The 22,817-nt window shown below is 35.9% G+C and overlaps 1 protein-coding gene across 1 annotated transcript in view; it reads right to left on the bottom strand.

Annotated features, from left to right (window-relative positions):
- Nucleotides 1-22,817, bottom strand: part of PGM2L1 (phosphoglucomutase 2 like 1) — a 50,754-nt gene that overhangs the window by 13,489 nt on the left and 14,448 nt on the right. Inside the window, exons 2-9 of the mRNA XM_047070142.1 lie at nucleotides 16,834-17,001; nucleotides 13,797-13,903; nucleotides 12,992-13,076; nucleotides 12,581-12,664; nucleotides 5,274-5,467; nucleotides 4,263-4,452; nucleotides 3,662-3,759; nucleotides 2,541-2,721 (exon numbers count right to left, since the gene is read on the bottom strand). Coding sequence (XP_046926098.1) covers nucleotides 2,541-2,721; nucleotides 3,662-3,759; nucleotides 4,263-4,452; nucleotides 5,274-5,467; nucleotides 12,581-12,664; nucleotides 12,992-13,076; nucleotides 13,797-13,903; nucleotides 16,834-17,001 — 1,107 coding nt within the window. The remainder of the gene's footprint in view (nucleotides 1-2,540; nucleotides 2,722-3,661; nucleotides 3,760-4,262; nucleotides 4,453-5,273; nucleotides 5,468-12,580; nucleotides 12,665-12,991; nucleotides 13,077-13,796; nucleotides 13,904-16,833; nucleotides 17,002-22,817) is intronic.

Below are 22,817 nucleotides of genomic sequence, written 5' to 3'. Positions count from 1 at the left end.
TTCATTGAGCACACAAATAGGTGATTTGCACCAAATACAGTCCAGCAGTTAAAAGTGGTGATACAGATAGTCACAAAGTAACATAAATACACACATCTATTATGATCATCCACTATTTATCAAGCACTGTTAACGGGTGCTCTATATCACTGTCTTTTTAAATGCTTACAAAAACTCTGTTGCTGAAATAGAGGCTCAGTAAATTTGCCCAAGATTATGCCGTATATGAGATAGAGCCAGGATTCAATTACACTGCTTCTCAGAAACTGTCTTTTAGGCTGTATTATAAGTACTAATATAAGAGCACCCTACGAAGCATGTGATTTAGTCCCCTTGAATAATTGAAGGCCATAAAGCTTTTTAATGATGCACTTACATCATTATCACAGCATATGCTTGAACCAAGTGTTCCTTAGTATAATACCATGGCCTAAATAAACCCAAGAGAGTTACTGAGCCCTTCTTTGGTAATTAGATTCAAGGACTTTTCATCTGATGAGCTACTGTTCACTTTAAAGACATGAACTGTCTGGGGTGCCTGGGTGGCTCAGTCAGTTGAGCGTCCGACTTCAGCTCAAGTCATGATCTTGTTCCCGAGTTCAAGCCCCACATCGGGCTTTGTGCTGGTGGCTCAGAACCTGGAGCCTGTTTCAGATTCTATGTCTCCCTCTCTCTCTGCCCCTCCCCCATGCATGCTCTGTCTCTCTCTCTCTCTCTCTCTCTCTCTCTCTCTCTCTGTCAAAAATAAATAAAACATTAAAAAAAAAAATAAAGACATGAACTGTTTTATGGGGCGCCTGGGTGGCTCAGTGGGTTAAGCATCCAACTTCAGCTCTGGTCATGAACTCGCGGTTGGTGAGTTTGAGCCCTGCATCAGGCTCTGTGCTCACAGCTCAGAGCCTGGAGCCTGCTTCAGATTCTGTGTCTCCCTCTCTGTCTGTTTTTCCCCTGCTTGCACTCTGTTGCTCTCTCTCAAAAATAAATAAAGATTTAAAAAAAAAAAAAAGACGTGAACTGTTTTAGAGTCAACAGAAAGAGCATGTGATAGACACTGATTCTAGAGCTGACCATTACTAGCTTATGATTCCCAATTCACCTCTCTACTTCCTCAGTGGGAAAAAATAAAAGCCAAAAACCTCTGCTACCTCCTTACATACAACAACACAAGGAAGCAAATTTATAATATTGGTCTCCAGAATCAGGTTCTTTTTTCTCTTTTGTGCTCATTGTATGTTGTTTTTGCCATAGATATTAACAAGGAGAATGTTAACATTAATATAATTCAGAATCTCAAGCTTGAATAAATTTTCAATTTCTGCTCTTTTGCTGTTTGTATTTCTTTAAAAGACTGAGAATGAAAGTTCCATTTCATTAAAACAGGTATAATTTTATTTTATTCAGCCAATTAATGTTAAGACCTGTAGCTTGGCTGTGGCTAAAAAAAAAAAAAAAAAAAGGCCCAGAGGTGACATTTACACTGACATTTTGGCAAAGATGGCAGAGGAAAAGCAATTTAATTGGCATCAGTCTCAGAAGCTCTAAAAACTGTCAGCTTGGGGCGCCTGGGTGGCGCAGTCGGTTAAGCATCCGACTTCAGCCAGGTCACGATCTCGCGGTCCGTGAGTTCGAGCCCCGCGTCGGGCTCTGGGCTGATGGCTCAGAGCCTGGAGCCTGTTTCCAATTCTGTGTCTCCCTCTCTCTCTGCCCCTCCCCTGTTCATGCTCTGTCTCTCTCTGTCCCAAAAATAAATAAACGTTGAAAAAAAAAAAAACAAAAAAAACAACTGTCAGCTTAACTGCCTGAGACAGAGGTTACAGATCTGTACTGAGAGTGAGTCATTATTTGTTTTTTTGGATGGAGAATCATTGGGTCTTCATTTACAATTTAGAAGACTGCTTTAATTTTCTTAAGACTGAACCTGAAGAGCCTAAACAGTGGTCGATGATACCTACAATTTTTTGGAATGGAGTTTATGCTACTGATGAGGTCACTAGGAGCAAGATTTTCTCAGTATGAAAACCAAGTATTGTTGTATGAAATAATAAGCATTAATTCAATTTTTAAAGAACATCTTATCTTAGTTCCAGAAATTCACATACTGGATGAACTTGGCTCAAGGTGTCTGAATTGTCAAAAGATGAGCAAATTTTAACAGAATTAGAAAAAAGGGGGGATTATAAATCAAGTCAATAAAAGTCAGTTTTAGTGGGGAGGTGAATTTAATGTATAGAAATTGATTTAGAGGGGCACCTGGGTGGCTCAGTTGGTTAAGCATCCGACCCTTGATTTCAGGTCAGGTCATGATTTCATAGTTTGTGAGTTTGAGCTCTGCATTAGGCTCTGTGCTGATTGCTCAGAGCCTGCTTCGGATTCTCTCTCTCCCTCTCTCTCTCTCTGCCCCTCCCCCAGCTCGTGCTCTCTATCTCAAAATAAATAAACTTGAAAAAATTGTCAGATTAATGGGTTTAAGTAATAGCTCATGTAATTTTAAAAAAGAAATTGATTTAGAAAAGTAGCACACAGATATTATCTTTTCTTACTTCAAAATGAAATCCTTCTTCAAGTGCAATTGCCTTCAAAATTTTGGAAGAGACTGTGGTGGCTAACATATAAACGTTCTTCACATCAGCATTTCTTGATTTATTTTTCTTCCAGCAATCAAACATCCACCACCCAAACAAAGCTGCCAACTCATTCCCTGTGAAAACTTTCCAATGACCACTGGAGAGAGAATGAAAATTCAGTTCAACACTTTTATAACTTCTTATTAAAATTTCTTGACCCTAAGACATACAAACAAATTACCATCCTTCACATAGGAAAATCCAAGAACTATTATATGAGATTTTTGAGAAAACATTTAGTACCATTTCTACCTCACCAGGGGTGAACTTTGGGTAGAAATGGCAGCAATGTCTGCTGAAAAATTATTACATTGTAACTTTTATTCTCTTACTTAATGAGAGAAAAATTTAGAATATGATATCCTGTCTGTGTAAGGACATTTGTCACAACATTATAATGATAAAAATCCACAGCAACCCAAAGGACCAAGATTAGAAAATGATTGTATTCACAAAGCAATCTGTTGGGGTATTATTCCATTTTAAGAATTAATATTTTAAGGGGTTCCTGGGTGGCTCAGTTGGTTAAGCGGCTGACTTTGGCTCAGGTCATGATCTTATGGTTCGTGGATTGAGGTCCTGCATCGGGCTCTGTGCTGACAGCTCAGAGCCTGGAGCCTGCTCCAGATTCTGTTTCCCTCTCTCTTTGCCCCTCCCCCACTTGTTCTCTCCCTCTCTCTCTCTTTCAAAAATAAAAATAAACGTTAAAAAATTTAAAGGAAAGAATATTTTAAGCAATATTTAAGGACTGAAGAGTGTTCATAGTTCAATATTAAGTGGAAGACAATGAAAATATTAAAATATATATAGTATAATAACAATTTTATAGAAACAATTATAGCATATCTCAAATATGTGAGTAGAAAAAATATAGAAAGGAAATGGCAAAATATCAACCTAAGGGTTATCTTTGGATAGTGGGCTTCTGGGAGATTTATTTTCTTATTGTTATTATTTCCGATGAGCCTGTAAGACTTAAAATCAAAAACTGTTTTTCAAAGTTTTAAGCTTTTAATTAAATAACAGGCTTTACTTACTTCTCCTGAAGTTCTGCCACTGCCAGTCGGTCTGCATCAGGATCTGTGGCTAGCACTACCCGGGCATTTTCTCTCTCTGCCAGTCTCAAAGAAAGTTCCTGAAACAGCCAAATCATTGGATTTTATTGAAGATGTTAAATTCATTTAATTTCTAAATGGAGGGATGATGTTAGTTGATATAAATTTTAGAAGGAATGTAAGTTTGGCTAAATTTAAGATAAGCCTAGGGGCTCCTGGGCGGCTCAGTCAGTTAAGTGTCTGACTCTTGATCTTGGCTCAGGTCGTGATCTCCTGGTTTGTGAGACTGAGCCCTGCATCAGGCTCTGTGCAGATGGTATAGAGGCTGCTTCGGATTCTCACTCTGTGCCTCCCTCTCTCTCTCAAAATAAAAAAATAAACTTAAAAAAAAAAAAGCCTAGAAGTAGAAATATCCACTATAGAGATTTCAAATAAAACAGAATATATGGCTCCAATATAATTTAAATTATGTAAAGTAAGATGGTATCTACTTTTGTAAGTAATCACTGAATTGTCAAATGAGGTCTATCTATTTGATGAAGTTTAACACACTCATAATAATTTAAATAAAGAAAAAAAATACCAGCACAGATTCTCCTTCTTCAGGATTTGGGCATTTAACAGTAGAAAAGTCTGGATCAGGATCTTTTTGTTCTGGTACTGGAATAGGAGGCTTAAAACCAAACACTTGAAAAGCCAGCTGCACATAGTCATGTCCGACCCCATGGAAAGATGTATGTACAAATTTCAAGGTGGTCTTTGAATTTAATTCCCTGTAAAGGAAAAGAATTATTCAGTCAATATCACAAAACTTGGTACTTGTGGTATAATTAAAATAAGTTAGAGAAAAAGCTAAAATCTATTTTTTAGGATAAAGCAAATAAACTCAGCAAGCCAGGATGCTTTCTAGCAGTAGTGTTAGCTATTTATGAAATAGTAAGAAAATATGGAAGGCAAAATCAAATTTTAGAAGAAATTTCCTGATCTCATACAGAGAATACATATATTTAGCTATAATTTTTAATGGCTTTATGAGGAAGCAATTAATATACTATACAATTCTTCTATTAAAATGTACAATTTAATGGCTTTTACTACGTTCAGTTATTCAAACATTACCATAATCAATTTTAGGACATTCTCATTACCCCAGAAAGAAACTGTGTACCCCAGAGCCACCACCCCCTAACGCTCCCATTCCTCCCAGCCATAGGCAATCACTAATATACTTTGTTTCTGTCTCTACAGATTTGCCTTCTCTGGACATTTCCTATAAATGGAATCATACAGTATGTGGTCCTTTGTGACTGGCTTCTTTCACTTTGCATGTTTTCAAAGTTTATCCATGTTGTGGTATGCATCAATATTTCTTTTTACAGCTGAATGACATTTTGTTGTACGGATATACCATAGTTTATTTATCCATTCATTAGTTGATGGATATTTGGGTTATTTTCACCTTTTAACTATGATGAATAGTGCTATTTAGCTATATTCTTCATATAATCCATAGCCAACACATTTTTATCCCTATTTCTTTCCTTTATTTATCTTATTGTATGGTAATACTATCCTACATTCCCCCCGTAGATACCTGTGAAAACAGATCTTTTTAAGATCTTCCATGTATCTTCTGCAAATGTCCTGCAGAGGATCTCTCTTCAGTGGGCTGGTATCCACTAAATTATCATTCCAGGAACCATTCCAAGGTTCCACACATTCTTCTATACATTTCAGAATTTCTTTGTCATGAGGAGATGTGATCTGGGCACCAGTTTCCCAATAAACCTAGTTGATAGGTAAATACAGCTATAATTACTTGAAATGTAGGCCAGATATTTTTTGCTACAGTAGAGATCTTTGGCTTTATAAAGAACCATACCAAATCAATCAAGTAGAAACTGTCAACACGGGACTAAAGTAATATGAAAGGATGTTGATGATAAAGATTCCTCAGGGACTCGTTAATAAAATGATCATGTATTATCTTCTCTTTTAGAAGTATACTTTAATAACAATACAAGTAAAATATAATCAGGGCACCATTATGACAACATATTAATGCATACATATACCATAGTATTCAATCATACTCTTAGATCTATAACTATATACTACCGATAATCTAAGAAATTATGGGATATCCATAAACTTTGACACTATAAAATTTTAGCATTATAAAGTAGTTCTGTGATAAAGAAGAAATTATCAGCTATAAATTAAAGTAGAATTTATGTCACACCAGATAAAGTCTAGATCAGGAAAGATAACTAACATGTTAATTACTGCATATATATTTCAGTATATGTGTTTTCAGTATTAATCAAAATACATTTCATTAAGCTGTCAGTTTGTCAAGTGGCTTGATCAACAAGAAATTAGGAACAGTTAACAAAAAAGCAAGAAAATGTATTTCTATAATTCATAGGATCTCAAAGTTAGAAGGGACTCTGCTTAGAAAATATCTATACTGACTTCTACCATATATATGACAAGACTACCCTCTTTTGCATCCTGAATGATGAAAAGAAGAATACATTTGAATATAAACTATGTACTAAGCTCTGTGCCAAACAATATGGTAGGCTAGATGAAAATTCTCACAATATAAACACCTTAAAATGTTAGCTAAAGTTGGAAAAACATTATCTAAAATGTATAGCTTAGTTCATAAGAAGAAAAGGGAAAACTCCAGGCAATGGGAAAAAAGGAAAGAATTGAACACCAGAGTGATGAGGCTGTGAGCTGATGCTGTGACTGCCTGGGCTTTGGGAACTATTTCCCTGGTTCTTGAGTTGTAACACCCATGTGGAAGGCAGGAAATTTGAGACCTGAGACTCCCCTCCCACCCCTTGTGATCAGTAGAATTACAGTATAGAGGCTCTGCCCACTATTCTAGAAAGGTGATGAGGAAGCATGTCTATTCTTCTGGGTATGAAAACACTTTCAAATCTGAGGTCTAAATTAACACAGAAATTGCTCCCCATCAGCGAAACTCCTGAGGATTCTAAAGAAATTAAAAAAACAATACCAAAAACTAATCTGAATTATCCTCCCACAGTCCAAGCCATAAAAAAGATTCTATCCATAGCCTATATCCATAGCTTTCAGAAACTCACCATAAAAATTTATAAAACATGACAAAAAGCTCCTGGCCTTTCTCCTTGCCCATTTCTTCTTGCCTTTGTATATGGATGTGATGCCTAGAGTTACAACCATTATATGATGTCCACACTGGTGAGAAAGGCCAAAAAACTGCAGAAATGCCAGGCCCAACAACACTGAGCTACAGAACCCTGCCAGTAGCCACCTACCTTTGGACTTTATGTCTGAAAAATAAACTCCTCTCAGCCTAAACCATTTTTGTGGGTTTTCTGAATCTATAGCAGAAAGTATCCGTATTTGATTCAATAACAGAAGAATCCATGCAACAAAGTATACCCAGGAACAAACTTCAAAAGAAATATGAAAAATCTATCAAAAATATTTAAGGGGTACCTGAGTCAGTTAAGTGTCTGACTCTTGGTTTCAGCTCAGGTCATGATCTCACAGTTTTGTGGGTTCAAGCCTCACATCGGGCTCTGTGCTGACAGCATGGAATCTGCTTGGGACTCTCTCCCTTCCTCCCTTTCAGCCCCTCTCCCACTTGCCCTGTCTCTCTCAAAACAAATAGACAAATTTAAAAAAATATTTAAAATGTTACTAGAGTATATAATAGAAGTCTTGAAAGAACAGAAAGATACATCCTGTTCATGAATAAGAGACTCAATAAAAATTGTAAAAACATTGAAGCTTCCTAAATTAATCTACAAATGAAATATGATACCAATAAAAATGTCAAAATAATTTTTTCCCAAGTGGAAAAAATATAATACCACACATGGAAAATATAAATAAAGTCAAAAGGCAAATGATGATATGGGGGAAAATACCTGCAAAACAGATGACCAAGAGCTATTTTTCACATATAAAGAGTTCCCAAAAATCACTAAGAAGAAGAGCAATTACCCAAGAGAAAAATGGACAAAACCTTTAACAGACTTCTCAGGAAATGGAACACAAATATCATGTAGTTAAGTGAAAAGATGCTCAACCTCACTCACAGAACAGGTGCAGATTAAACCTAACATTTTCACCTGATTGGTAAAGACCAAAAAGTTTGATAATATGAAAGGTATACATTGTTAGTGAGAGTATCAATTGGTACAACCACCTTGAGTAGAGAATGACAAATTTTCTTTCATATCCCTTTGACTCAAAAATTTCACTTCCAGAATTTATCCTATAGATCAACAGTGTCATAGAAATATAAAGTCAGCCACAAATGCAAGCCCACTTATGTAATTTTAAATTTTCTAGTAACCACATTAAAAAAGAGAAAAAGGAAGAGGTAAAATTGACTGTAATATGCTTTATATAACCCAATATATCCAAAATATTATCATTTCAACATGTAATCAATATAAAATTAATTAAACATCTTACATTCTTTTTTCCTACTATGCCTTTGAAATCCGGTGTGTATTTTACACTTTCAGTGTATCTTAGTTCATACTAGTCGTATTTTAAATGTTCAAAAGCGGGGCGCCTGGGTGGCGCAGTCGGTTAAGCGTCCGACTTCAGCCAGGTCACGATCTCGCGGTCCGGGAGTTCGAGCCCCGCGTCAGGCTCTGGGCTGATGGCTCAGAGCCTGGAGCCTGTTTCCAATTCTGTCTCCCTCTCTCTCTGCCCCTCCCCCGTTTATGCTCTGTCTCTCTCTGTCCCAAAAATAAATAAACGTTGAAAAAAAAAAATTAAAAAAAAAATGTTCAAAAGCCATAGGTGGCTAGTGGCTACAATATTGGACAATGCAGCTGTAAGATGATAAGAATAAAAGCAATTGGGGCACTGGGGTGGCTCAGTCGGTTGAGGGCCCAATTTCGGCTCAAGGCATGATCTCATGACGGGTTCGATCTCTGCATTGGGCTCTGCACTAACAGTGTGGAGCCTGCTTGGGGTTCTCTGTCTCCCTCTCTCTCTGCCCCCGTTCATGCTCTCTCTCTCTAATACATAAACATTAAAAATTAAAAAAAAAAAAAGAATAGCTGCAACAGCTAACATTTATTGAGCATTTATTGGAGCCAGACACTATACTAGGCATTTTGCATGCAGTATCTCCTTTAATCATCACTCTTACCCTATGACATTGGTTCTATTATTCCCCCTAGTTTGCAGATGGGGAAACTAAAGCACAGAGAAAAGAACTTGCCTGGGGTCACAAAGCTTCTGAGTGGCAGAGGCAGGTTTTAAACCCAACCCATAGTCTTAACCCCTATTCTAAATAGATCTACCCTATGACCCAGCAATAGCACTGCTAGGAATTTACCCAAGGGATACAGGAGTGCTGATGCACAGGGGCACTTGTACCCCAATGTTTATAGCAGCACTTTCAACAATAGCCAAATTATGGAAAGAGCCTAAATGTCCATCAACTGATGAACGGATAAAGAAATTGTGGTTTATATACACAATGGAATACTACTTGGCAATGAGAAAGAATCAAATATGGCCTTTTGTAGCAACGTGGATGGAACTGGAGAGTGTTATGCTAAGGAAATAAGCCATACAGAGCAAGACAGATACCATATGTTTTCACTCTTCCTGAGAAACTTAACAGAAGACCATGGGGGAGGGGAAGGAAAAAAAAAGTTAGAGAGGGAGGGAGGCAAACCATAAGAGACTCTTAAAAACTGAGAACAAACTGAGGGTTGATGGGGGGTGGGAGGGAGGGAAAGTGGGTGATGGGCATTGAGGAGGGCACCTGTTGGGATGAGCACTGGGTGTTGTATGGAAACCAATTTGACAATAAATTTTGTATTAAAAAAAACAACTATTCTATACTGACTATGCAAATCTACTTAAACATATGAACAAAGACATATGTAGAACATTCTTTGTAGCACTGTTTGTGAGTAGCAGAAGATCAGAAACAAATGAAATGTTCCTCAACAGAGGACTGGTCAAATAAACCAGGATTCGTTTATACAGATTTTTAATGAGGTATAAGGCAGACCTATCTACCTATCAATTGATCAACTGAGAGAATGATCTCTAAGACTGTTTCATGCTGTTGTGTGAAAAACAGCAAGGTGTAGAACACTATATAGTACTCTCCCATTTATGGAAAAAAATGTGGGAGTGACACTCTCCCATTTATGGAAAAAAATGTGGGAGTGACAAATACATATATAATTATACATGCATAGACAATCTCTGGGAGGAAACAAAACCAGAAACAATATTTGCTTCTGAATAGGGGTACTGGGGGAAAGAAATGGGAGAGGTACTTTTGGCTGTTTCACTTTTTACACTGTTTAACTTTTATCCTTTTTACATCGTGCTTATATTTTAAGGAAAAAAATCTTTGAGGCTCTATTATGTGACAAATACGTTCACCAGGAATGACTACCATAACAGGTGAAGTCCTTCCACCCCTGAGCTTATATTGGGGAAGAGGGTTGGGGAAGGTCAAACAAGTCAATAATGAAGCAATTCATCCTAAAGAAAGCAGATAATCAGAGACAGTGATAAGTTCTGTAAAGGAAATAAACAAGATGATGAGAAAGTCACTGAGGGAAGTCACTTCAGATAAGATGGCTTGGGAAGGTCTCTTCAAGGAAATAACATGTGGGCAGGAATCTGAAGGATGAAAATAAGCAAATCTGCAAGATTAAGGAAGAGCAATCCAAGCAGAGGAAAAAATAATTACAAAGGCTCAGAGGTGGGAAAGGCTTTGGTATACTGGAGGACCAAAGGAACAGAAAGAAACAGTGGTGTGAGTGGAATGTAGTGAACACAGGAGAGGAATGAATGAAATGAGGTTGAAGAGGTAGGCAGGAGACACAGTCCTGGAAACCCCAAGGTAAGGAGTGTGGATTTTATTTGAAGAGTGAGAAGCCACTGGAGAATTTTAAGAAGGAAAGTAACATGACCTTTTCATATTAAAAAAAATCATCTGCTTGCTTGGTGGAAATGGATTTCAGGGAGAACAATGGGACCAGAACGAGAGCAGATAGGATGCCGTAGCTCTGACATAAGATAAAAGTGCTTGACGACGGTGGAGGTAGAAGTGAGCAGAGCAAATATATTCAACATACATTTTATTTTATTGTATTTTATTATTATTTTTTAAAGTGTGTTTATTTATTTTTTACTTATTTAGAGAGAGTGGCGGACGGGTAGAGAGATAGGGAGAGAGAGAATCCCAAGCAGGCTCCATGCTCAGCTCAACCTGAGCCAAAACCAAGAGTCGGACGCTCAACCAACTGAGCCACCCAGGCACCCCTCAACATACATTTTAAATGTAGAATCTGTAGAATCTTTTAGTGGGTTAAATGTTAGGAGTGAAGGAAAATGAATAATCAAGAATAATTTTGGGGGGCACTGGTTGGGCACCTGGGTGGGGGGTAGGATCAGCTCCATGCTAAGTGTGGAGCCTGGCTGGGATTCCCTCTTTCTCTCTCAGCCCTTCTCCTGCTCATGAGCACATGGCATGCACTCTCTCTCTCTCAGTAAATAAGTAAATAAGTAAGTAAGTAAGTAAATAAATAAATAAATAAATAAATAAATAAAATTATTTTTGGTCTTTGTTTGGGTGGCTGATAATGTCAATTTACAGAGGTGGGGAAGATTCAGGGAGGAACAAATTTGGGTGTGCATGTGACAGGTTGTAGGGGAATTAAGACCTCTATTTGAGAGACACTAATTCTGAAATGTCTATTAGACATCCCAATGGATATCAGGTAGATAGCTGGATTTAGAAATCTGATCTGATGCTCAGAGGAGAGATCTGGGTTCTCAGCTCTCTTTGACAGTTGACTTCTCCTTCCTTGCAACTCTCTTCTTATCCCTTTGGTTTTTATGGCACTAATCTCCCCTGGTCTATCCTCTATCTCCAGCTCTTCTTCTTTCTGCCTTCCTTAAAGTTGATGTTCCCTGGGGATCCCTTTTGTACCTATTTTTTACTATATACTGTCTCTGGGCCACTCACCCAACTAAAAGACTTCCAAATATTCTTACATGTTCTAATATGTATGATAACCCCCAAATCTGTAACTTTAACCTTAGATTTCTCCCCAGAGAAGATCCATATACATCCAGTCACCTACCGGATGTTGCTACCTGGTTGGCCCACAAAGACCTCAAACTTAGTATGTCCCAAACTGAATTAATCATGCTTCTTCTCTGCCTCTGTGCATAGTAACACGACCCATTTAGCTGGCCAGGGCCAAAATCATAGATTAGTACTAAATCTTCTTTTCCCTAATAAAACAGAGTTCAGTGTACCTGAAGACCTCCCATACAAGAAGAAAAACAAATATAAGATCATGCATTCATCACCCAGGAGCCCCGAACACTGTCTCAATACTGTGCTGTACCCTCTCTTTGCTGCTCTTCACCCCTCTCTGCCCTGCTTTCTGCCATGGAGGCTGACACATCAAATGGATCCTACAGCCAACGGGGAGTCCCAGTAGAAGGTTGGAGGAAAAGGAGAGTGACATAAAGGTACTGTTCCTCTGGCTTTCCTCCTACAAACTCCCATTCATTCTTTAAGTTCTCAGTTCTCAGTATGACTTTGTTTCTAAAATGTAGACAGGGTGGGTTTGAGATAGGATGGGGAAATCAAAGGCAGTAGAATACTAGAAGTAAAAAGACCACTGAAGATATTTTTGTAGTAGTACACGTTGAGAAGTAATAGGGCCATTAGGGAAACACATCCTTCAAGGGCTGGCCTTCATGTTTTTATATTCCTGTCCCCAACATCTAACCCTGCTCCTCAGTGATGAAAGTATAACTCAGCACATATTATTTAAATAAAATAAGAACTATACAATAAGCAAAGATCAAGAGTCCAAGGTTTACCTTGTACCCGTTGTCTTCTTTGCGGTTGTGAGAAGCAGTAATCATCACACCTGCAACTGCTTTGAGCTCCTGGACCGCATATGGCTGAAAAAACAGTCACACCATAATTCTATTTTGCTTTCCACCTACTTATACATTTGACATAGGAATAACTTTGAGTAACAGGAGAAGACATTAAGACAGAAATAGGCTAAAACTTGTTATCTTGTTATAGATCAAATTCTTTGGTGGTTCAACACATGCTTGTTGAATGAAAATAAACTCAGTGTAAACTTTGTTTCCCTTCCTTTGGTCTTTCATGTCACTTAATATAGAACTGTAAGCATGACAAATATTTGAATCCTGGTTGATTTAAGAAATTTTTTTAATTTGCAGCAACAAACTGTACAATCAATAATATAAAACACTTACTACAAAAGGCGTAGGAACATATCTTGAAAAAAGGTACACAGGAACATCTTTGGCCAATAAGACTGCAGCAGTGAGTTTAGCAAGTCTAAAAAAAAAATTGAGGGAGATTTCACTCAGTCCTTAGCTTATCATAGATTTTAAAACCTAACCTTCTACAAGATAAATGTTTCATATTGGAATTATTCTGAACATATAGTAGCCTAATATAACCAATTCTTATAATCAGCAGTTAAACTTCATGCTCCAACTTAAAAATGTTAAATAAATAAGGTTTTTTAAAAAGGAAGTTAGTAAGAAACAGAACTGATCTTTTAATTTCCTCCTTTTTCCTTAATCATCTTTTGATGGCTCCTTTACTAAGAAATAAAACCGGAAAAGGGCAAAAAGAATGCAGGAAAGTGAAATAAGAGACTCTGATAAACACAATTGCATAAGTAACCCCTGAAAAAAAGTATCACTATCTCATGACTATGTGTGAAAATCACCTAAAACTAATTAAATGGGATTATAATGAGAGAATGCAATTTATTTAATCACTCCTACCTGGTGCTTTTGCCAAAGTATTAAAATCATAACATAAACTATGATACCATTCTAAATACTAACTCTAAATATTTAAAAATTTTAATCCTGCCTGTAAAACCTAAGGGTTCTTTTTAAAATGCTTCTATTTCATCTCTAAAATAAACATCAGCATGTGATCACATTTCTATTTGACAGTTTCCTGTTTCAGAAATCCTACTGTTAATTTTTTTTTTAAGGCTATCGCAATCCAACTTAATCTCTGAAACAATTAACGCTGTACCTCTGGCTGCTGCAGCTGCTAGTTACTTGACCCCGGGTGTCATACCCGACGACAAAACCTCTCTGCTTGAAGTCTGAGAAGCATCTCTCAAGGTATTTGTACATTCCCTGGAGCAGATAAACACAAAAGATTAGTTCCTGATTAATACCTGCATTTTCCACAACTTAAAATCTATTATTTTTATGTGTAGTGGTCAGTTTATCGGCTCATAGGGAACTGGCTTCTGCCTTCATACTCATGTTTACCGATTTGGGAACAATACTGTTCAAGCCTCAAATGTGAGATGACAAACATTTATTTCCTGGAATTTCAGACTCACTTAATACCACAGAAATATCAATTAAGTAACTATTAAATCCAATATGATACATAAAACATTAGGGGAAAACGAGGGGACAAGAGAGTCAGTATGCTAAGAAAAAAATACTGTCAGAAGACCCAAAAGAAATTGTTTCTTGTCTTAAGGCTCTAGAGAATAGAATTTTGACCATATTTGGCCTTGCTAAATCATAAGACTGAAGCCAACCAAAATATTTGACCTATTTATGACACAAACATTTTAAATCAGCAACATAAACCTTCATCAGAACATTTCTTAAGATGGCTGATCCCGTTCTTAATTCCTTAGTTTTAAAATCTCACAGAGGGGCGCCTGGGTGGCGCAGTCGGTTAAGCGTCCGACTTCAGCCAGGTCACGATCTCACGGTCCGTGAGTTCGAGCCCCGCGTCAGGCTCTGGGCTGATGGCTCGGAGCCTGGAGCCTGTTTCCGATTCTGTGTCTCCCTCTCTCTCTGCCCCTCCCCCGTTCATGCTCTGTCTCTCTCTGTCCCAAAATTAAATAAACGTTGAAAAAAAAAAAATTTAAAATCTCACAGAAAGAAAATCTCATAAAGTAGGAAAATATGCAGTCACTGGTGACAAAAAAAGAAGCGAAGCACTGAATACTGAAAATATCACAACGATAAACTAAAACCATTTAAGTAACTTATGGTTTGATAACTTCAATAAGTGCTTTCATCTCTGAAAATAACACTTCATATTTTATAGTCCTTTAAAACCATTATCAAAAGTGTTGCCACATTTAATACTCATGAGCCCAAAAAGAAAGAATGCAGATACCTTTTCTATTTTTGTCTTTCAATATCTCTTCAAAAAAAGAGGTGACAGAGTAAGACTGAAGCTCCATTTAATGAATTGCCCAAGGCGATTCATTCAACTAAAACTAAGTTATACTAATTTATTGAAGTACTGGATGGCAGGCACTGCTAAGTAACTATGTGGCAGCACCAAATGAAGCCCCAGGGACCTCTAGACCCTTTTTTCATGGCTCTTTCAAGTGTAATTATTCTTTTCAACCTGCTCCTCAAAGAGGATTTCAATTACCTCCATTTTGACCTTAGGCTCTAATTTCCTAATTGATTAAGTTCTTTCTCCCAGCTAATCTCTTAACTCAGCAAAGATGCTGGCAAAGCATCTCCTTATGGAAACTGTAACTGTGACTACCCTGAGCCAGCAAGACCCACATGACTGACTACAAGACTGTGAGCAACTTGACCTTCACTGCCCACCTGCAAGTACCTCCCTACCTTTGTCCCACATTTTCCTTATACAAACCTGGAATTATTTTCAGCACTTTGGAGGCAGTCTTTGAGATGTTAGTCTGCTGTCTTCCCGGTGTTGGTATCACTGATATAAATTCCTGTCTTGTTTCACCACCACCCCACTCTCTTTGGATTTTGTCATTGGCAAGTGGTCAAATTTGGTTTGTTTGGGACCCCAAGAGCCAGGTGCTCTTGCCCCCCGTCCACGGGTTACATTCCCTATGAATGTGTGTGTGTGTGTGTGTGTGTGTGTGTGTAAGTGCACACATGTGCATGCTTAATATAGCCCACGTTGACTAGTTTCCCCAATTTATATATAATAACGATGCTATCCTAAAACCTCACAGAACATCCTATTATTCTCTCGTATAAATATCTGTCTTATCCCCCTTTATCTAGACTCTGAAAAGGGCTAGGGCTTAAGTATTAGATTCCATTTGGCTTTTCCCTTTCACACAATGGAATCTCAACTCCAGTAAAAATTTACACTTCCATAGAAATTTATTTTCAAACACCTCCTCCACCCCTTTTTATAAAGTCAAGGAATCTTCATTTAAAATGAAAGCTTATGAGGAAACCAATATATTAAAAAGAGTGAACTGATGAATTTTGGGATGAGGAGAAGAAAGGGGTCTGGGATGGGGGAAGTGGCACATATCCTACCTATGTAGTCTAGTCATCTTATCATCCCTTCTACTCCATCCTCTGCACTAGCCTTTGCCTTTGGAGAATTCCCTCAGAACAAAGCTAAGGATGATTTACTGTTTGACAGTATTGATTAGAATTATGCCTACTGAGCAATTCTCTAGTCCAGAACTATTTTTAGTATATTCTAAATGCATTTTGGCTTCAAAAGTATAGTTCCTTGAAGCAGTGAGAATGTTTCACGAGAAAAAGAAGTAATTTGTTTCTAGGGTAAGTTGTATAAAATGGGAGACATAAATTGTATCACATCATACACTGTCTTAAAGAACTCTCAAATGGATATAGAAAACCATGTTTAAGGGAAATATTTTCAACTAAACTCTCCAAATATTCTGGTTAACCTTTATCAATGGCCATATGCCAAAATGAGTAATTCTCTTTTTCCTAAATTTGTTTCTTTATGTTAATTGGAAATCTCAATATCTGTGTCCTGATTTCAAATGCAAAGTAACTGTCAAGATTTCAAATGTAAAGTAAATGTCAAGAAGTTGACAATGGTAATCATAAGAACTCTTAATCAGAAAGTTAGTTTGTGACCTTGAAGATACACAAATGACTTATAAGATAAACTCTGTGCAAGAGCAAAGGTTAGCATTTGTTCCAAGGTTTTTTAACTTACAAGAAGGTACCTTCCTAGACATAAAGTTTGTTTTTGTTTTAGAAAGCCTACCTAATTTATAAAGCAAAAAATAGAGTGATAAAAAGTATACATAATACTTTATAATACCTACCTGTGTTGACTGTATTACTGTAAGGTCATTAATATAGCAAAATCCTGCCCCCATAGCAGAACGAAGTCCCGCCGTCCCAAAAGTCATTCGGCAACAAAGACGATCTCGTAGCTCCTTGTTCATCCCATTCCGTAACAGATTTTCAATTTGCTCTTTTGTTTTGGGATTCTATAAAAAAGTATTAAGACTTAATCAGGATCACAAGCAGAGTCCTGATATGAAGCCCTTCTGAGGAGCCAGTAAATATTATGCATATTTCACAAGGTTCTAAATATAAGTTCCACAGTGCTACTTATCAATATTAGTATGTATAATAAAAAAATACCTGTCATCTACGGAGCCCCCCAAAGAACCAGACCCTTACCGAAGGTAATGCACATATCTCTAATTGTCATAGCATTTTTGGTAATACTACTCAAGAATTTTTTAACAAATTGATAAACTTAAGAGCTATGGAACCCAAATAAGCCTCCTAGTCAAAAACAACATTAAGTAAGAGTCTGTCTTAAGTTTTAAAAGAAATAAGGAACCTATTGGATAAAAGCCATCAACACATGCCTACCAATTACTTCCTAAACCTCTGCGATTCAAAATGACCAGGTAAGCCTTCTGCTCTTTAAAGTCACAGAAAACCATTCAATGTATCTACAGTAAAGGTGATCATAAAAAGGTCTTAGATGTTAAATGTGGACTTGGTTAAGAATAAGAATGAAAATTCAGTCCAAGCTTGGCTTGTGAGGCAGGACATGCCAACATCTATACTTTAGGATTATGTATTTCATTATCACATCCATTAACTTATTTTCATAAAGCTCATGGATACTCTTGACTGAAATATTACTTTACAAGCAAGTTTCAAATGGAAGTGCAATTATAATAAGAATAAAATTTGAATGGAATTTTCTAGTATTTTCCTTATAAGAGAAAGAGTCAAATATTATGAAAATAAGGTGAACCACAACTTCTCCCTTCCATACTATATATAGTATGGATTTAGTCCATACTAACAGCTTAGATCTTCTATGTCTATGGCCTATACAATGATAACGAATATTCAGAATGATAAACCAAGGCACCTATAAGGTGCTAAATATTAGAACAGATTTGTACTTGCAAAGAAATAAAAACATATTAATATATAATTTAAACAAAAAGGTTTTCTGGGGGCACCTGGGTGGCTCAGTTGGTTGAGCGTCCGACTTCAGCTCAGGTCATGATCTCACAGCTCATGAGTTCGAGACCTGCATTGGGCTCTGTGCTGACAGCTCAGAGCCTGAAGCGTGCTTTGGATTCTGTGTGTGTCTCTCTCTCTCTGCCCCTAACCCACTTGCATTCTGTCTCTGCCTCTCTCAAAAATAAATAAACATTAAAAAAAAAATTTAAACAAAAAGCTTTTCTGGTTATAGTGGAATTAAAGTAACCAGAGTACATGCCACAAACTAATGAGAAGCCATGGAAATTCTGATTAACTGAAATTATAATCAGCTAAAAATGGATATAAATTTATGTATATATATGTGTGTATGTATGTATATGTATATACATATGTATATGTGTATGTATACACACGTATAATGACCTTAGCTCACGAAATCTCCATTTTATAAATGGCACACACTAACAAATACACAGCCTACATAAAACTATGAATAGCTATTAAGAGGAGAATCTAAACAATAAGACTAACTGGGCTACTCTATATTCTCCCAATGTTTAAGATGTTACCAGATTTGATACAGAGGTCAAAGAGACTTGAAGATGGCTAACATTTAAAAATAGGTATAAGAACGGCAAAATTGAAGACTAAAAAGTTTCAGTTCTGTAGAGGGTATATGGCAGTGTCATACAGTTAGTGCCATAGAAATTGAGATAGTCCTAGGGCACCTGGCTGGCTCAGTCAGAAGAGCATGTGACTCTTGACCTTGGGGTCATGAGTTTGAGCCCCACGTTGGGTGTAGAGATTACTAAAAATAAATACGTTTATTTATTTAAAAAAAATAAATTAGGATTTAAAATTCTTTTAAAAAGAAATTAGGATAGTCCTTTTAGAATGATATCACAGCAACTACCAAAATTTAAACTGCATATGCCTTTTGGCCCATAAATATCTCTGTCCATAGCAATGTCTTTACTCAAACAAGATTTATTCATACAAGAATGTAAATTGCAGCATCTTACTGGTAGTATTATTACCTCTGTGTTAATAAAGAAATTAAGATTTAGGGAGCCTATTAACATGGAGCTAACATTGGAGGTCTAGACAGGATTTGAATCCAGGTTGGTCTGGTTCTAAATCCTATACCACCTCACAACAACAAAATAATTATGCAGAGCAGGTTAATAATGTTCGTAATAATAATGAACTCAAACTATAAAGCCAAATATGATTCCTTTTAATTATAGCTACATAAGATACAAAAACGACCCACCAGACATGAATATTATGTTACTGAGTACTTCCTAATGTTTAACTGCACAGCTACTAGAGTAGGGCCTAAAAATTCCATTCTCTGTTATAAACATTACAACCAGTCCTAACCTAATTCCTGTTTCTGAAAAAGACTGTAAATTAGAGAAAAATAAAAATGGATAAAGAATCACGATGCATTGGACAGATGTGTATTTTTATGGTACAAAGTGCTAAGTGATTATGGTGACAGGCAAATGAAATCTACTTTAAATGCAGATTTCTCCACTATTTCATAACTACATTAAATTAGATGTTGATGTTAAAATGTTTAAAAATACACCTAAAGGGCAATCTATGTAGCCATGATTATCATACATTTTCCATGAGGATGAAATTACATTTCTATTTTGTTGTTAAAATATTCAAACTATGATTTTTATAAGCTATCATATTATGAAGATTCTAAAGAACTAAAAATTATTTTTAAAACTCTTTCCACATAGAACTCAGATACATTAAATGAAAAGCAGAAGCATACATAATGTGTTTTAATTTGTATAAAAAGAAGTATATGTATACTTACATCATTCCAGAAATACTCCATGCTAATATAAGACACTAAAACTAGTGATTATCTCTGATGGGGAAACCAGGCATAAGGTCTGAGGCAGAAAAGTGACTTTATTGTACAGCCTTAGTACTGTTTGGATATTTTATATTTTATTTATTTTATGGTAAAAACTAAATAAATCTCTCTGATGGCTGAGAAAAACTACTATTGTGGGTCTAGATGGATACTTTTTACCTCACAAATTGTTTTTTTGTCACTCACAGAAGGTTATTAATAAAACAAATGTTGGAGCTTTCTCAAATACAAATTATTGTTTGCTTTCTAAATGTGCTCTCTTATTTACAATGCGTTCATTACTTGAGGATAGGAGCAGGCTAATCAGCAAAAAAAGAAAAAAATGGTTCAAGTGATGCCAACGGTAAAGAAAGCTCTAAAAATTATACTGTAAGTCTGCAGAGAAGTTATTTGATTTACATACCTTCTGGAAATGTACATTCCTTTTGGAAAGTAAATACATTCAATCTGAACTAAAGTTGCTCTTAACTAGTGTATTTTAGAATCCTAATAATTTTAGTGCCCCAAAAAAGTAATCCTGCAGAAAATCCAAAAAGATTTTAGTGACTACTAGCATTTTCTATACTTCATCAGGAAGGAAGCTGATTGTTTAGTAGGAAATCAGTAAGCTAAAGAATACAGAATTAAAGCCATGCATTATTTTCAAAGGTTACCTGTTTACCCAAAATTTTCCTTTAGGTTCTAATCCTATGGAGTGCTGCAACTTTATATGGCTGAAATGAAGAAAAGAAAGTGTCTTCTTACATAATACTCTGTGGAGTTGTGTTTTTTCCATAGCGTAGGTCCTTAAGGCCCAAATTCAAAGAAAACATGAAAGAACTGATTTAAAAAAAAAAAAAAAGCAGCACTTTATATATATAAAGAGAAGTACCTCCTTTAACAAACCTCTTACAAACTTTCATAGATGTGAATAAAGGTATATACCAGACCAAAATCATTCCAATTCTACCTGCCATGAAACGAAAGTATTAGTATTCATTTATGAAGGATTACTCTGGATTCACCCAAGCTTTTCTGAACCTATTCTGTTCATAATTAGGGGGCTTCTGTATTACCTATGTGTAATAAATATAAATGTATATAAAAGTACATAAAAACTGATTAATCATCATATAAAACAAATCCAGTTTGTCAATGAAGAATTCACCTATACATCTTCTTTCCTCCTTCTTTTATAAACCTAATAATTGTATAATTTTTATACAACTTGAATCTACTCTATTAATATTATTATATTATATATATATTTTTTGCAATCAAAATCCTAATATTGTTATATATCTAAAGGTGAGGTAATATACAAAATTGACTTCTTAGTGGCTCAAATATATCTAAAATTGCAAAGCTTGTAAATAACATTTTAAAATGTTACTGACAGAGGCTAGTGCCTAAACAACAAATACCAGTTTTATAGAACTACAGAAAAAAAATATTTAAGTTTATTTCTCAACAGAAGTTAAAATAGGAAACTGCCATCTGAAAACCTGAAGGGTAAATGTAACTGACATTTACTTCTAAGGGTCAACCAGCTTGAAGATCCAAATCTAGAGACCTGAAGCAGAACATGTTTTCCAAACCAGATGCTTCCTCAGAGTCCAAAATATACTCTTGCTAACCAATAATTTTTTCCCATCTAAGAGTCTTTGTGTAATTCTAAATTTAATTTCTCCATCTTAAACTTTTTTTTGTATTTAAGTATAGTTGATATATAAAGTTGTATTTGTTTTAAAACATAGTGATTTGATAATTCTATAGATTACACAATGCTCACTCACCACAATAAGTGTAGTTATACCACCTGTCACTATACAATGTTAATACAATATTATTGACTATATTCCCTATGTTGTACTCTTCATCTCCGTGACTTATGTATTTTATCACTGGAAGTTTGTATTTCTTAATCCCTTTTACCTATTTTGTACATGTTCCCACCTCTCTACCCTCTGGCAACCATCTGGTTTGTTCTCTGTATTTATAAGTCTATTCCTGGGTTTTGTTTGTTCATTTGTTTTGTCTTTCAGATTCCACATATAAGTAAAATAATTTCTCCATCTTTAAAAACATTGTAGAAATTAGCATAAGTTGGCTTAGATAACAAATTTGAATGACAATTCTTGTCATATAAAATGAGATTTCATTAATAATAATTGGCTTAATAAAGCTTGAGACCATTTAATGAATATAAAAATCATATCCAGGAAATAAAGATTCTAACTACTCAAAAAGCAGAAAATAAGACATTAAATATAACATATTATCATTTAAGTATAATACTAAACATGCCAAAATTCGTGTGAAAGATAAAAATGTTGATTAATTCATTTCAAAACATGTATATATATATAGTTTTATATACATAGTGTTATAATATATATATATATATATATATATATATATATAGTCTTTTTTTTAAGTTTTGGATTGTTTTTCTAACAAAACACACACATGTGTTCAATAATATAGTCATACTTAAGTCTCTGTTATGCTTTAAACAAAAAATATTTCTCATAAAGACAGTCAAAATAAAACATTTCAAATGTTTGCTATTTTTCTCTACGTATTCTGACACATACTTTTCTTGACTGAAACTGATCTTAAAAAATAAAGTCTCAGGGGCGCCTGGGTGGCGCAGTCGGTTAAGCGTCCGACTTCAGCCAGGTCACGATCTCGCGGTCTGTGAGTTCGAGCCCCGCGTCAGGCTCTGGGCTGATGGCTCAGAGCCTGGAGCCTGTTTCCGATTCTGTGTCTCCCTCTCTCTCTGCCCCTCCCCCGTTCATGCTCTGTCTCTCTCTGTCCCAAAAATAAATAAACGTTGAAAAAAAAAAATAAAGTCTCAGTTTAAAAAACAACAGAAAAAATATCATCTTGGTAGATGCAAAGGAAGCATTTGAAAAAACTCAACACCCAATAGCTATTTTAAAATTT

This window comes from Lynx rufus, unplaced genomic scaffold (genome assembly GCF_022079265.1).
Source record: "Lynx rufus isolate CCGP_SWC_20201006 ecotype Redwood Valley unplaced genomic scaffold, mLynRuf1.p SCAF_9, whole genome shotgun sequence".
Classification (NCBI taxonomy): domain Eukaryota; kingdom Metazoa; phylum Chordata; class Mammalia; order Carnivora; family Felidae; genus Lynx; species Lynx rufus.
Note: the sequence above shows the minus strand (reverse complement) of the source record. Positions and strands in the feature narration are given on the sequence as shown.